Source organism: Lingula anatina, chromosome 1, assembly GCF_051362555.1.
Source record: "Lingula anatina isolate TDL-2025a chromosome 1, LinAna3.0, whole genome shotgun sequence".
Taxonomy (NCBI): domain Eukaryota; kingdom Metazoa; phylum Brachiopoda; class Lingulata; order Lingulida; family Lingulidae; genus Lingula; species Lingula anatina.
Window position 1 is genome coordinate 62,480,852 of NC_141767.1, and position 16,660 is coordinate 62,497,511.

Here is a 16,660-nt window from a genome sequence, read left to right on the forward strand (position 1 = left end):
GTTGAGAGTTGCCTTAAATCTATTAGCATCAGAACTTTTGATGCATGATACCAACTGTTAATTATTACAAACTTAATCCAGAATTTTGATCAGTTATTCTCAAAATGATTATTTTATAATAAAACAATAAATAATGGAAGATTTTTGTTATGAAAATCAAACATTTATTTAACTGATACATGGATGACCACCAATATTGCATCCAGAATACAAAGAAATTCTTGCCACTGAGATTTGAAAAGGTTAACACAATACATCCTCACTGTAACCAGACAGGAGCAGCAACAAAATTAGAAATGGCTGAAATTGGCCTGTCAGGGTCACAAGTTGTGAACCCCAGTGTTTGAGGACTTGTGATATCTATTTATTTCTTATATCATTTTTGATTATTATCATTACAGCCGAATATCTTACATGCTCACAAAGAGTAAATGTTTAATAGTTATAGTGTTACACAGGCTTTAATGCTCATTTCAACATTTTAATGCTCAAGGCACTGTTACTCACAGAAACAGTTTACATTTTTCATACAGGTCACTACTGAAATGATTGTCTCTTAACACTTCCCTTTAAGGTTATAAATGTGTCAAGGTGTACAGTAAAAAGATGACTGTTGCACAAAATACAAATCTCTATCTACACCGTAAAGCAACATGTAACAATTTAAGTATAAATCAGGTGTGAGCCCAGTGAATACTATTTTCAAAAGATCATTTCTACTTTTATACTGCAACTGAAGGTAACCTATGGTCATTCTCCTCTGCCCAGCATATTCCTTCAGTCAACATTCAATAGTTGAAACTGTGCATGATGGCATTAGAATGGATTTTTCAACAAAAGTCTAAACCTAGTGGTGCGTCACATGACTTGGTCTTGTAATGGACTGATGGAAGAATGATTTGTATATATACCTCTTTAAGGCCAGTTTGAAAGATCTGAAATAATGCTTAGCAAAGCATTGCATTTTTAAAACGGAAAAATGTAAATGTCCAAACCAATACAATATAGCCTTGTTGGAATGCCTTAGTAAATAATGCTAAAAGAAGAAGTCCAAAAATATGGAGTGGTACAGACAATACTTCTCTCCAAGTACTTCATACATGGGATCTATACAAAATGGATTTTCTGAGTGACTGCTATTGTTAATACTTGATTAAAATACTACTACTTTTAACTATTAACACTACTCTTGAGCAATCCCTATGAAATTTGTTTCTACCAGAAAAGAAACAAAATTTCTGGAAGATTATTGCTGCACCTAAATGTTCTTAATTTTATATTATTTTGTAATCAAGGGACATTCCTGTATTGTACATATCACTTGCATACAGTAATAACATTCACAGCATGAAATTCAGTAATGATTTCTGAACTTAGTCAAGAATCCTTTACTCCCACATTCTTCATTAAGGCAGAGTATTCCTAGATTCATATAATGATCCTCACTAATTGTTTAAGAAAGATGACATCTTCTTTATCTTTCTTTCTTACACTTTTGTCAAATATGGATTACTTGTAAAGAATTTTCCTCATTTGTTTGTTCTGGTCATCCACATTGGTTGTTGCTTTTTCAGTTGCTAAGTCAATTCTGTCAATCTGTTCATTTTGACGATCAATTTCTGTTCCCAGTCCTTTTCCCAAGAACTGCAGTCGGGACAGCACCCCTGACATTTCATCTGCAAAAGAGAAGAAATCAACACAGTTATTCTGTTGAAACTAAATTAAATTTCTAAAATGCAATTTTTTTTACATGTTTTAGTCTACCTAATTAATTTTGATCATATCACGTTTTCTGATGAGCAGTAACTTACATCCTCATTACACAGAAACTTGGTCAACAAAAGTGTACACATTTCTAAAATGTCAAGGAACTGAATAAATTCTATTCTTATTTCATGAAAAAAAAAGACTCTCAAAGACTGTTATCCTGGAACAGTGTTATAACTTTCAAATTATCAGAAAAATTGTCCAGATATCTTTTTACCCAAATTTTTATCCACTTGCTCATCATAGGCATCCCTCTTCCCACCATAGGCTTGTGTCTGACCTCTCCCTGCACCCCCTACTGCCCCACGGCCCTCAGAGTTCCTTATTTTCATGGCAGGATGATTATCTGGATTATGATCTCTCTCTTGGAGGTCGCCCCGACCTGACTGACCCTCAACCCAAGTCTGCAAAGAACTTGGTTCTCTTTCTGGTATTGTTGCTGGTGGCTCTTTGTCTTTAGAAAACCAGTTCTTTATACCACCAAAAATACTTTTAATATTGTTTAAGTGTTTTTGGGAAGTTTTAGTGTCTTGATTTATTCTTGCTACTTTAGTTTCAATATTGTCGAGTTGTTCTCCCTGTCGAACAAGTTCCTGAAAGAAATAAAAATCCATGTAAACCAGAACCTTTCAAAGCGCTTCAAACAGAAAACCAAGGCTTTTTATAATTTTTATAACTACCTGAAATGAAATCAAAAGATATTTTATACTTCTGCATCAGGTTAGATTCACTTTAACAACAAAATATAATAAAGTATAATAAAGTCTTAAATGAAATAGCAGGGTATTTCACAAAAAGAAGTAGACATTTGAGTCGGTCAGTCTCAATCAATTTACGTAAATAGATGTTTTTTGTAACATATAATTCTGCATAATATTTTCTTTGCACTAGTATCCTGCACTTTAGAAAGAAATCAAATGTAATTAAAAGTGTTTCCAAATATTATACAAATATTTCATAAATATTATATAGACTGAGTGCATAACTGGCACGAGTCAAATGTTCATTTTTGTGTGGAATATTATTTTCCTCATTCAAAATTATCCCATTTGTGTGACATGTACTTCAAACTGACAGAGGGCAATGGCAGGAAATTAGAATACATTGGGAGCTATGATTATGTATAGTCAGTGTTATCTGTTTGACCCCTTGCACTAATAATATGTTTATATTTGTAAAGTGATACAAAAATTAAAATATAGCAGTTATTATGAGAATTGTGCCATATGTAAAAGGATTTAAAAGCACACTCAGAAATGTTGAGAACATGAAACTATGATATTCTGGACTTAACAATGACTTTTTTCAACTCACTGACTGTCCCACCCCCTTTCAGAAACAATTTACCAAGGTATCACAACCACCGGTTTAATCTGTTAACACTAACCAACTAATACTACTAACATCCATTTAAGTGTTTATTCAGAAGAGTGACACAAATCATGTTTTATTCAGTGTCAAGACCTATACATAAGTAAATACCCACTTCAGCCGTATCTATGCCCATTCTTTCCGACTCGTACAAGCTGGCCATACTCCTCTGTGTGCTTTCCAATGTTCTCTCTTGTGCTGCCAGTTTTTGTTGCATAAGCCATTCTCGTCTGGAATCAGCGTCACTGGGACCTCGGTTTCCATCTCCATAGCTGTTTGACGGTCTTGATGAACTACCTGACCCCCATGGATCGTCTTCATCGTCACTATCAAAAGGGTTGGAACCTTTGCCTCTGCGCCCTGCCATCTCGCTGTTCGCTTTCTTCCTGAATGACGTCAGAAATTAAATCTACCTCCAAAGTTAGAAGAGTGACATGAGTCACAGTGGCGTGAACGGTTGACGTAAGCATTTGTTTCCCAGTAAACATTCCCACACCTCTATCAATATCAAAATATTTCCTCCCTCACAATAATGATACAAATAGCTTTTGTTATCAGAATCGAAATAGAAAATTGTGTATAGACACTGACTAAAGTGATTCAGGGGGTGATAGGCCTACTTCTATTGTCCAGTGTGTGTATTGTCATTTCCAATTTCCCATTTTTTTCATTGAAGAGCAAACTTGCCTGTAATATTTAAGGGGGACAAATCATAATAATCTAACATTTGTTGATTCAGATAAAATGTTAATTTCACGTTTAAATCAGTAAGAAGTAGACCCTATTGCATTTGATAACGTCGATGTTAGCACGAAAATTATGCGTTAGCTCTTTTATTTATGTTTTTATATATACAGCCTACCGGTAGACTACCTATTTATATAACACTCACGCACGATTTTTCGTGCTGTAGGCATATCAGACAATAAAAAAAGATGACAGCAGTAAGTCCATCGAGTAAATTTGCATTTGAAAAGAACAAGTGCATGCATTTAAGTCCAATAAGTAGGAGTGCTTTAAAGGCTAAATAAACCTACATGTGTTGTGTTGAGTTCAAGACAAATTTAATTTGGGTGCAGAATAAAAAAAAAAACGCAGAATTTCGTAGTATTTCGGTATATAGTGGTATCCCATGTAGGCCCCTGTGTAGACAAGATGCCAGACCACTGTAGCATAGAGGGCGTATTGCCGCAATCAACAATAGGTCTATCAAGAAAAAAAGGAAGAACAACCAAAACTAGCAACAAGGAAAATTTAAAGGACAGATAAAAGTCATATGAAACCTATAGAATTATAGGCAGATCATCAGCCGTAGGCTATCATGATGTTCGCGTCTCGCGCTTTCGAAGGCCCCGTTCCTTAGGCCTATATATGCCCTCTACCAGGGTCACAGATTGATTTTCACTCGATTTTCACAGATATATCTCTGGCTTATTTATTTATCTACTTATCTGTCTTATCTTATGGATTGTCTAGATTATCTATCTATCAGAGAGAAGTGCACATAATTAGGCCCAATCTGCGGTCCTGGTAGGGCTGCATTCTTAACCTGAGTTGTCTTAAAATTTAAAAAATCATTCCCCGCATCGGTGTCTTTCAAAGATTCTGCCCATGGTTTAAGGGAAAGGGCAGATTCCAACAACGAAGACCAGTACTTTTTAATGTAGGCTATTTATCTTGCTACCAGTTAGCCTCACTATGCCTATATGCAACTTGGAAACAGGAAAGATACCTAAGTGCGTTAGATGTGAAAACTGGTGTGATTCTAAATATCTAGGTTGAGGTTATTTAAAACATCTTTCTTAATCAAAGAGACATTCCAACACCATATAGTTGCACAGGCTCTACGTTTTCACAAATTTATAGCCTTACGCTGCAGAAATGTTTATCACGAGAACAAAGTAAAAGGCAAATATCGAAATGCCTCCCTACGTCTGGCATGATAGCGTTTGCTGGTTTGATGATTCATGAAGCATGCATCAGGTCCTGATTGATTATACGCAAAATGGAAAAAAGTATCTTACGTTCATAAATCTGTTTAAAATTTTCAAATAATGGACACTTGTAGGCCTAATACATGTGTATGTTGTCAACAAAGGCCCGTCTTTGATATACCAAAATGAAACCATATCTCTCTGTTATAATAAAAATGCTCTATTATGTGCGACATTTTATTTATTTATTTATTTATTTATTTATTTATTTATTTATTTATTTATTTATTTATTGGGTGTGTATCTTAAGTAGGAATATATTTAGCAACTGTTGAACTCATATTATGAGTCAACTAAATTGGGATACCGACAGAACTCTCAGACAATAAAACATGTAATGATTCATTAAAAAAAAAAAAAAAAAAAAAAACAATCTATTGCAGGTTCATATTTTTAGATTCATTTATATTATCAAATATGTTTTTTTTACTGCTTTTCATTCCTGTTTATCACCAGGCACATCTCTATATTTAGGTAGACGTACCGGTAACTATTTTGGCATGACACATGTAGCATATGCCGTGGTTTCAGAAGTTGCACTACTCATAACGAGTGAGCGCGGGTTATGTAACATCTAAACGGGTTATTCCGACTTGAAAAAATAAAACAGTCTTCAGACATCATTCATTTTCATTACCTATTCGTTTACACAAGCTACTTACGTCTTGAGCCCAGTTGAAGAAAAAAAATGAAAAATGAGATAACAGGTTCAACAATTCCAGAAAAGATTGAAGTTCAGTGCGAGATTTTGCGAGAAGCTTTCTGTGACATTTAAAAAAATTTGATTTATTGAACACTTCGTATATAAAGCGTTTTAAAATACTAAGTTGAATTGATACGTCGACACGATGAATCTGTGTATTGGCTGATATCGGTCTCTAAAAAACATAACGAGAACGCCATAATGACCATTTTATGTGGCATTTCCTTTTATGAAAGAACCTGCTTAATCATCAAACTTCCGCAATTTCGAAGCTCTTATGGACTCTCAGAACAAAATCAGTATTTGTTATCTCATTCATTCGCATCTTTGAATTGGTCCTCTTACGGATAAAACTGCTTTCTGATAAATTAAAACGTAAAAACAGGTTTTTCTCTAATTTCTGACATATATGAGCCGGCTCAATTATTCATTTGATGATCTATCCTTTTGGTTTTTTAATGATATTTGCAATTTTGATATCCAGGTAGGTCCCTATAGGGAAATGTACTAGTATTCCTTATGCTATTTAAACTGCTTCCTTCTTAAAGTAAAAAAATGGCTAGTCTGCTAACCGCATTCGACGCGCATGTAGGCACGTGTCCCCTGTCTTTTTAAATTCTCACAACAGTTTAATTTTAGGGATGCTGTTAAGTAGAATATGCAGCTAAATGTGCATAAAGTGCTCCATCTGCAAGGTTTCTGTACACGTTTTGTACTAATTAACATCTTACCACAGGCATAGAAATGAGGTTATGTACTATAACATTACTTCTCTGAAATATATCAGTATATTTTCCTGTTGTTGCGCAAGTGTTTGCAATAAAAATTTCCCGAAATGAACGTGATCAAATTGAGAATTTCTAAAATGAAAAAGAGGACACAGGTGAAGTTTTACTCCATGAAAAAGGTGAAAGCAGTCGATGTTTGCAGTCCTTGGATGTAGAATGAAAGAAAACAGATCATAGTCAACCGGAGGTAAACCTCAACCGTTTATGTTCACTTTTAAATACTATCCTAGCTACTTAAAATAAAAGCACTAAAAGCACTATTTATGTGAAAAAGATTAACTCCAAGACGTGGGTCTAAAATGTATAAGTCAAAAGAAAGCCATGTTACCGAAAAGCATTACATCACCAGATGATTAAAAGACCTTTCCTTGTTCGCTCCCCTAAAGTAAATGGGACATTTCATGCCTCGGAGTGATGTAGGATGCGTCATAAAAGGGGTACGACTGTTCCTTTCTCTCCTATTCGGCGCGTCTGGTGTAGTGTCAAGTAAAGTTAACTTAGTGTCAAGTAAAGTTAACCGTAGCAGGTAACCCTCTAAGCCCGAGACAGTGAAGTCACCGTCGATATCAAGTGTTTTGTTTAACTTCATGAGATCGGGGTTATTGTATTCACACTGGCTTCATGGTGTTTATCTGGACGTATAAAGCTGGTGTAGCGCAGTGCAGTCTCTTCAAGACACAAGACGAGGACTAAAAGCTAGAAAGTATAGCAGGTAAGACGTCATTTTATTTCCATCGTCTTTTCTTGCTCTCGGGGTTTGACGCCGAGTTGTTTGCACGGCTTTTCACGTTGTAGGACTAGGACATTACTTCTCAAAGACAGCGGTATTATTTTGAAAAGAGTGCTTTATTTTAAGAAGCTAATGACCAAGCAATTTATACATCTACAACATACCCAATTCGCAGTGAAACGCTTCTGGTAAGGTTTTTTTGGCAAATGGTCCATTGTAATCGAAGTGAACAGCATCCTTATTGAGAACTCAAACTCCTATCTACCCACTCTTTCACATGTTTTCCGTCTTCATCAAAACCAGATGGTGGCCACACACACTGGATAACGTCACCTCCAATATTTGACGGAGGAGCCTTAAAACTTAATCTATCTATGACTATATTTTTCGTCAAAGCTAACACTGCCACTGGTTATAGAGATAAAATTTCAACAGACACTGTAACTAAAGATTAAATACGTCTACTAAACCGATGATTTGTAAGTGTACATAATCAGGTGGCCCACATGGCTTTGGTTAACCAAACTGCCGGTCGTTTACTCATGTTGTGTTACTAAATTATAGGATAAAACATGCATGTATATCAACATTGGCAGTTTACAACCAATGAAACCAGAATAGGCAGGACTAAACTATAGTTGTAGCTACGAGACAGTGACGAGAATGTAGCGGAATCTTTGGGTTGCAGGACTGCAAGTAATGCACGCTGTTCTAAGCTCGGAAACAGAGAGAAGTAATTAGAATCGGATAGCTCTTCATACTGACAAGAGAAAAGAATCAACTAGCAAATGCTACTGTGCCGTGCTACTAGTTTACTCACTACGCACTTGTTTTGGTAAGAATATATGTAACCGCACTGCCATCAAATAAGGATTAGTAGGTCAGTTGTGATAAGGCGAACGTCCTTCACTCTCCTGACACTCCCATTTACTTGGTAGGCATGTATTTGGGTGATATAACAAGACTTTATGATGAATATATGGATTAAATTTGCGCAAAAAATAAAAAAAAAATTCTCGAATAACTGGGAATTAAAAAGTTATGAATATAAACATATGTGAGGAATGAACCATAAGAAAATACACTTTCATTTTGAAAAAAATACTTAGACCTTGGCGAGCTTTTGAGCCGGAACCGAGTGTTGTTTACAGCTGTGTTTAAAATAATTTGATTGCTGTTCACAGTGTTGAACGTCAAGAAAAAATATGTACTAAAGTTTATTGTTTCATGGGCTGATTCAAATTAGTCGCATCCTCCCCAGGGAGGTGAGATCGTCAACACAGATTGCAATGACCAGGTGACTTAAAATAAATATATTATATTATCTTATTAAATGATGTTTTAATAACAAAGGCTGTCAGTCACTTTTCTATTCATAATATCTCGCTAAATGATAATACTTGAAGTAAAATTGTTTGAGAGTGGCTTCTTGGCTTCCCAAATTGTTCACTTTTGATCATCAACATTTAGTCCAAGAGGAATATGTCTCTGTTACTTCCCGGTGCAAGTTTTGCGTGGTAATTTCTTCCCAGTATTTCCCAGTAAGACGGTAGGGATACGTGAGCAAGTGCTAGAACCCACCTCATCCGTCACGAACAGTAAACACTTAGATCTGTACTATATACATCTTCAATAGTATTAACATGCAGAAATGGGAGATCGAAGTTTAGCCCATGCTGTTCATGGCATGTGATAGATGACAAGCATCATTTGACAATGGTGAAAAGATGAGATCTAGTTGACATTATGTTGTGTAAGAGCAGAGGCAGAACCGTGAAAATATTATTCACATGGGTTTTACTCTCTCTCTCTCTCTCTCTCTCTCTCTCTCTCTGTGTGTGTCTGTGTATGTGTGTGTGTGTTTTCTCTGTCACTTATTTGGATGTTGAAACCAGGGAGGTTATCCTAGATTTTTTTCATCATAACTGATTACGCGTTCTTGTGTAAACACAAGCCAGTGATAATGTGAAGGTGATATAACCTCTAACGCTGTTGTTAAACATTGTGATTGAGACATATTAAATCTTTCTTAAGCATACTTATGAGTTGCTTGTGGGTCTATTTTATAGGCCAGGTCCAATTATTTTTAACATTTCTTGAATATCTTTGTCGATAATTTTGGCTTTGTTCTTATGCACAGATACATCAGTGCTGTTCATTTTTCTTTTTTTTCAGTTCTTTCTTCTTCCCTTATTAAGGTCGGTTGATCCGTTAAATTGACATAAATCGGTCAAAATAGGCCTTTTTCGGTTTCTTATATAAAATACTTAATCAGATATTTGTGTAATGAATTTAACCAGTTTGTTGTTTTATTTACCATCCCACGCGCTTCTGCTCTTAAGACTCCCCCTTTATCATCTCTCATTTTAACTGCTTTGAAAATTGGCGTAAGATAGTGATCTTTTGGCGCCTTAAGTAAGTCATATATCAACGTGAAAATTGAGGTAGTGGACGTAGTAGATGACAAGGGTATGTGAAACACCATCCGGTGCCGGCGTTTGCTTTAAATCTTTTTTGTTTATGAGATATCTATTTCATCGGCAATATTTCGCCTATGTACTGATAAAATCACAATCAAGCCTTTCAAGAAGATTCCCTGACACCAGTTTATTGTATTTATTGTTGTGATTAAGAAGGGGGTTAAACGGTGTCGATAGCTGTTCAGGTGAGAGAGATCTGCTTGAAATCGAAATCACAATTTAAAACACAAAAACGCAGCTCGAATTAGCAAATTCACCACGATGTATTTCTGACTTGACAGCATTATCACATAACATGACAGTTGTTTATTTTTGCGTTTTCTTAGCAGATAAAGAAATGGGTTCTAACGTGTCGAGCTTCCTAAATACCATAAAATATATATACCTGATAGTTACAAGCATGGATACTAGAACATTTTGAGAAAATACAAAATAAACGCAATTTTAAAACTTATTATTGTTGTTGTTTTTGTTGTTGTTAGTTGTAGACTTAAATTGTATAGGTACAGTGATTACTCATTGCCTTACGATGCAGGTCGATGTCAAAAACGGACATGTACCTAATTTACTTTGTTCCAGTTTTCTTTTCAATTATTTTGTCCCTTTATTTACATTAGAAGTCTGTGGACTGTCAGACGGTTAAAGTTTGTATATTTGCATATTTGTGTACTATTTTGTCAGACGACTGATGTACAGTTGTGTAGCTTGTCTGTACATACGTCAGTTTTAGCTGGCTTATTTATTCTTGTACAAAAACAGTGCTAGATCCAATATGTTTCGTTGGCTTTGAAACTACAGTGCCACGGCTGGATGAAAACGGCTTTTGCATGCAATTTGTCACGCAATAAGTTTAAGTGGCCGTTACCAATAATCACCTCCAAAATGGGGCTAACAGGGAACGGAACCTCTAATATACGTCTCTGAATTAAGTGACTAATGTCTGAGCAATATCTTGCAAAAATCGATTGAACTTTACCATCGTTATGAAGAGAAATGCTTCAAGAGCGTTTCAAGTGTGCTCGCTCATCACTTTAGAAATTTATTGTCGTTTAAACACCTTGCTTTAGTCTACATTAATTTAATGAATTTCATGATATTTATAAAACAAGAACGTTGACAATTTTCGTTTCTCCACAAAACACTATTTGCCAAATTTTCTTCACGGTAAAAAAATTGATAATTATAAATACTTCGGCTTTTTTTCTTTACCTTCTGAGACTATGAATAAATCTAAGACTGCATTCCCACAGATTTTAGATTGATCTATCCCCGTGGGGAGTCTCACTAGATTACTGTCAGCTTAGCCGGCTTAAATGTCTGTCCCGCCTACTAAAAGCTGTAAGGGGGTAATTAACTATCGTGCGTGATCGGCTGACAGCAATTTAGCGTGAACCCCTAGGGAGTTAGGTCGATCATGATAGATCGATCTATATCTGTGGGAATGCAGTCTAAAATTCTTGCTGCTTTAAAAGCACCCATTTAGCAAATGCGTTATATTAAATGCATTGTATTTCATCTTTATCCAGTTTTAGCATAGAAAAAAATTAAGAACGCCAATGATTTTGTCATAATATTTAATTTCTTTTTATCTACCTGAAAATGCTAACACAAACAAGATAAAGAAAGATATACGACATGAGAGTCTTTCCATAAACATAAGTGTTAAAGCAGTGACGATGACTAACCTCTATTATTATATACCAGTTTCCAGTTGTTTTTTAAAACTTAGGGTAACAATGTCTGTCTCACAAACATACATATATTCTGACTGTTCACGCGCAGATACCGGGCAGATAACAGAATTCTACAATAATTAATCACGGCTAGAAGCAGGCAATAAGTGTGATAATAACAATCCAGCTGACGGTTTGATTTAAAATGGATTTTCCACATAGTGTGACCTACTCGCAATATTACACTCTGCTTATTTCAAGTGCATAAGATTTAGCTTAACCAATCCATTTTCTAGAACAACTGATAGTTCTGATTGTTCTCGATATAAAGACATTGCTTACGAAGTAGAATTTCATGTAAACTCCGCATAAATTTATTCCTGCTTTTTTACAGGCATCATGGACATTCTTTCAACTAGGACGCTGATGAAGGCGCTGATGGCACTTATAGTCTTATTCAGTTCTACCATGGGCCAACCGCCGCGAATCCAGTATTACTGTCCTACAAATTGTCGCTGTGCAACTCTTCCGGGCAGGGGTGATGCCGTTCAGTTAGTTTGTCGATACAGAAGTCTAACAAACAGCAGCCTTGTCCCAATACAGACCAACCATACGGTATGGCTATCAGTGCTCTGTACCGCTTCATTTTTTTCAAGGCCACGCAGTGAGCCACAAGACAACCAATTCTCACACCTATATTATCTAGAAGAGTTAAGCATCATTGCATGTCGTCTGGAAGATATTCCATCACGCTGGTTTGTTGGACTAACTAGTTTAAAACGACTGAGCATAGGCAACGTTCTCCAGGCAAGAGACAGTGCATCACCGTTGCCCTTTGGCGTTTTCGACGCGGTTCCAAATCTGGAACAACTTGAAGTTATCGGAGACAATCGTTGGTTTCACACGGGGATGTTTTGCAATCTCCACAGATTGAAATATCTCAAACTGGGACCGAATTCACTATTGGATGTGTGGGACGCAGGGTTCAATTGTTCCAGTGACGAAACATGTTCTTTGTGTTCTTCGAATGTTGAAGAAGTAAATTTAGGTTATAATTTCTTAAGTCAGCTTCCATCTGGATTGGGCATGGCATTCCCCAACCTTGTAACATTAAACTTCAGCCACAATTTTATGCAGAATATATCAGATAAAGGATTAGGAAATCTTCAGAAATTACAGACGTTAGATTTAAGTCACAACGTGTTAGAAAATCTGGGCCAGAAGCAGTTTGCTGAGATGGAAAATTTGCAATATCTGAACTTGTCGTACAATGCTTTGACATTTGTGGCTGACACGGCGTTCGAAAACTGCACTTTGTTAAAGGTGGTGCTCCTCCAGGGAAACAGACTGACAGATGTTGGCAGCGCACTGGGAGATCTTTCATCTCTCCTGCATTTAGATATTAGCAACAATAGTCTCAGCACCATTACAAATGAAACTTTTCAGCACAATGTACGTCTGCATACCCTGAACTTAGACTTAAATAAATTGACAACAATACCGCCTGGCGCGTTCGGGAACTTGAACCTTTTGATGAATCTGGGATTGTCTAAAAATTCCTTATCCACATTGGGCGGACAAAGTTTAAAGGGGCTGTTCAGGCTTCAGGAGTTAAATTTAGCCGAGAATCTTATTGACAAGACGCACCCAAGCGCGTTCCAAGACTGCCAAAGTGTCACTGCTTTAAACTTTAGCAATAACTTTCTAACCTCTATACCTTCGACATTACGGCACCTCTCCGTTTTAACCATCCTTGACATGGCGAAAAACAGTATCAGAGAAATAAAATTTGATGATTTACTAGGTTTGAACTATTTGCAAGGAATTAAGCTGAAGGATAATTTTATCCCCGAGATTCCTCGGGAATTTTTCTACAGCGCGCGAAACTTGAGAGTGATAAATATGGCCAACAACAGAATATCAAAAATAGAAATGGGCGCATTTGATCCTTTAGAAAATTTAACTTATATCAAGTTGGAAAATAATGAAATCAAAAACATTGACTTCATTTTCAATAGACTTTCTAAGCTTTCTGTTCTGAATTTAGAAAACAACAGAATCCAATGGCTTGAAAGAGACACGTTTCCCTTGTATTTGCAGCAAGTTCACCTACGCCTGAATAGGATTTCCTACATAGCTCCGTACACATTTTCAGATCTAATATTACTTTTCAACGTGGACTTAAGGGTTAACAGTATACGTGTGCTTGAAAGAGAGGCGCTCTACGTTTCACCGCTCACGCGGCAAATTCCGGGCTTTGCCCATGTTCCCGAGATCCAACTGGGCGGTAATATTCTCAACTGTACTTGCGATATGGAGTGGCTGGACATTATGTACAGATACTACCAATCTAACCCAAAGTTCCCCAAAATTCCTGATATGAACGATGTCTACTGTAGAAATGCCTTTCCCGGTGAGAAGGGCTTAAAGCGATATGTGGAACTAAGAGGGGAGGATGTGGTGTGCCAGTACCAGACCTACTGTTCGTCCATCTTTTGTCACTGCTGTGAATTTACTGCGTGCGATTGCAGACATGTTTGTCCGGAAAACTGCACGTGCTACCAAACACACGACACTAATATCAATGACGTTCGATGTGATAACAAAGGATATACGTCTGTGCCACACTTAGGGATGATGCTTACAAATCTAACATTAGCCAACAATGGAATAACGGAACTTAAACCAATGGGGTTCATAGGAAAAAGACATCTTTCAAGTATTGACTTAGCTAACAATAGTTTAGTTTCCATAGCAAACCAATCCTTCACTGGTCTTTTTCAACTCCGAACTCTCAATCTCAGTTTTAACTTACTCGAAGATCTGAAAGAATACTCTTTTTCCGGGCTGACAATGCTGGAAAACCTCTACTTGGATCACAATTTATTGACCAGCATCGATCCAAGTACCTTCGCAAGTTTATCTCGGTTAAAGATTCTTACACTGCATAGCAACCGGCTGGAATATTTGTTGCTCCCAGACGTCTTTGACGTAACGTCTCTGGTTCATTTGACGCTGTCCCATAATCGATGGCCGTGTGACTGTGACGTTATATATGACTTCAAACACTGGGTGGTTTCATACAAAGCCATTATCTTTGATGTAGGAAACATCAACTGTACTTTTAAGAGAATAAATGGAAGTGAATACGAAATCATGAAAGTCAACAATACACAGTATCCGGTGCAGCGTGTAGTAGGAAAACGCGCAAAATACAAAGGGGGCGTGGATGATGTGATGGTTGTACAAAATAAAGTGCTTTATTTTGATGAAGACTTTTACTGCAATAACATAACAAGAAATAACTCTGGATCAGTCCGATATATCCACAAGAAGGAAATCAACACAACCCATGTCGCAGCACTAGTGTCAGTGTCAATTTTATTCTTTTTAACTGTGATAGTGACTTCCCTTCTCCTTTACTACAGAACTGAAATCAAAGTTTGGATATTTGTTAAGTTCGGCTGTCGGCCCTTTTACAAGCCGCCGGATGACGATGAAAAGATATTCGATGCCTTCATCTCTTACAGTAGCAAAGATGAGCATTTAATCGTCCACGAACTGGCCCCTCGTCTTGAGAACGGTCACCCGAGTTACAAGCTCTGCCTGCACTATAGAGACTTCCCCGTAGGAGCAAGTATCGCAGAGACAATTATTGACGCAGTGGAGGCCAGTAAACGGACAATCCTCGTACTTTCACAGAATTTTTTAGACAGTGAATGGTGTTTGTACGAGTTCCAAACCGCCCATCATCAGGCTCTCCAAGATCGCACAAACAGGGTCATTGTTATTCTTTTGGAGGATATCCCTCTTAAAAATATGGATAACGAGTTGCGTGCTTACATGAAAACGAAAACGTATCTGCGGTGGGACGATCCATGGTTCTGGGACAAAATGGCGTATGCCCTACCAGACGTACACAAAGACAGGGTTAATAATGAAATTGAACTCCCTGAGAAGTTTTTGTTTAATGGATATAGAGGCCAGAGTAGAGTATAATGCTTCTGCTGTAAAAATCGAAATATATCCCCTGATTGAGCCTGTTTTGAGGTTTTGGTTACAGTGAACGCGGGCTGTCTTTAATTAACACTTTGTGTTTAATATTTTTGTATGTTTGCATAGTAATAATAGTACGACAGAACGCAAGACGTTCTTTACCGAACTTAATATTTTTCCATATTTATGAACTTAATAAGTGCTACATGTATATCTGAAAATTCCAAGAACTACCGACAAAGTGTCCTATGGAAAAGAGCTGTACCGTCAATTCCTAAAGTTCAATGCTTACGTGGCAAAACGTTTCAGGCGCAGGGATGGAATCACTGTCAGGGGTTGAAAAGATTTTCAATCCACTTGCGAAGCTTTTTCCCTTAGTGCTCATTATAATTTTCCCCTTGTTTGTCCATTCAACTTACATGTATATATTCCGAAGCGTTTTCAATAGCATTTAAAAATTAGTGGTCCCAGCATTTATTAATTATCGCCATTATCTTATTTTATCGCGAATCATATTTTTTTATCACAAAATGTAATGTTTTTGTTCTTTTTTATTATTGAATATTGAGTGTCTAATAAGATGGCATATTCTAAATAATATAACTGTTGTCAATAATAACACTCGCTTTATTTTGTAAAGAAAAGTTCGCCCTCTCCCCCATGCATGTAGGTATTAACTGAAAAACAGATTTAAGTTTATAATAGGCCTATATTTTTAATTAGTAAGTTTTGAAAGTAATATAGCATTATTTTACTTCCATATCTATCTGCGAAGTCAACATGCCAAATAAGCTTGTCATTAAAGTTTTGTTTCTTTGAATTCGTGGGTATGAAAAAAATTAATGAGCTACCATAAAAACAGGACCACCTTGGATAAAAATTTTCTGAAATATTTTGAGAACAATTGAATTCTCGCCTCGCACACCGTTCTCAGTCCAATCTATAAAATCTATACGATAGCGAACTGGTTTAAAAATAAAACAATGCCACCTCAAAGTTAGTTATGTAGTTAAAAAAACATACAGGACCTATGAGATGATACCTATATTGTTCAAAGAATATAGGTCATTCGCTTAGACTTCGATCCAAACTAACATGTTCCTTTCGATCCACTGTACGTATCAGTTTATCAACAGCTTTTATTGCCCAAATTAGAAG

General features: G+C 36.6%; 2 protein-coding genes across 3 annotated transcripts; one reads left to right on the forward strand and one right to left on the reverse strand.

Moving 5' to 3' along the window:
• Positions 1-141: 141 nt before the first annotated feature.
• Positions 142-3,550, reverse strand: LOC106170918 (synaptosomal-associated protein 29). The gene is made up of 3 exons (XM_013550975.3): positions 3,254-3,550; positions 1,985-2,360; positions 142-1,676 (listed from the first exon to the last, which is right to left on the reverse strand). Exons 1-3 carry the CDS (start codon positions 3,503-3,505, stop codon positions 1,510-1,512), a joined length of 795 nt encoding a protein of 264 aa, XP_013406429.2. The 5' UTR covers positions 3,506-3,550; the 3' UTR covers positions 142-1,509.
• A 3,481-nt stretch (positions 3,551-7,031) lies between these two features.
• On the forward strand, positions 7,032-16,498 carry LOC106170921 (uncharacterized). 2 transcript variants are annotated; one of them, XM_013550981.3, is made up of 2 exons: positions 7,032-7,335; positions 11,901-16,498. In XM_013550981.3, the coding sequence occupies exon 2, from the start codon at positions 11,906-11,908 to the stop codon at positions 15,503-15,505; it is 3,600 nt and encodes a 1,199-aa protein (XP_013406435.2). In that variant the 5' UTR covers positions 7,032-7,335; positions 11,901-11,905; the 3' UTR covers positions 15,506-16,498. The 2 variants fall into 2 exon arrangements, with proteins under 2 accessions (XP_013406435.2, XP_086857424.1); XM_087001298.1 differs by lacking the exon at positions 7,032-7,335 and adding an exon at positions 7,393-7,541.
• Positions 16,499-16,660: the final 162 nt, after the last annotated feature.

Coding starts and splice junctions, on each gene's coding strand:
- LOC106170918 (XM_013550975.3), bottom strand. CDS start 3,505: ATGGCAGGGCGCAGAGGCAAAGGTTCCAACCCTTTTGATAGTGACGAT. Junction 2,361..3,253: donor TGGGCATAGATACGGCTGAA/GTGGGTATTTAC, acceptor TATTTCTTTCAG/GAACTTGTTCGACAGGGAGA. Junction 1,677..1,984: donor GCAAGTGGATAAAAATTTGG/GTAAAAAGATAT, acceptor TCTCTTTTGCAG/ATGAAATGTCAGGGGTGCTG.
- LOC106170921 (XM_013550981.3), top strand. CDS start 11,906: ATGGACATTCTTTCAACTAGGACGCTGATGAAGGCGCTGATGGCACTT.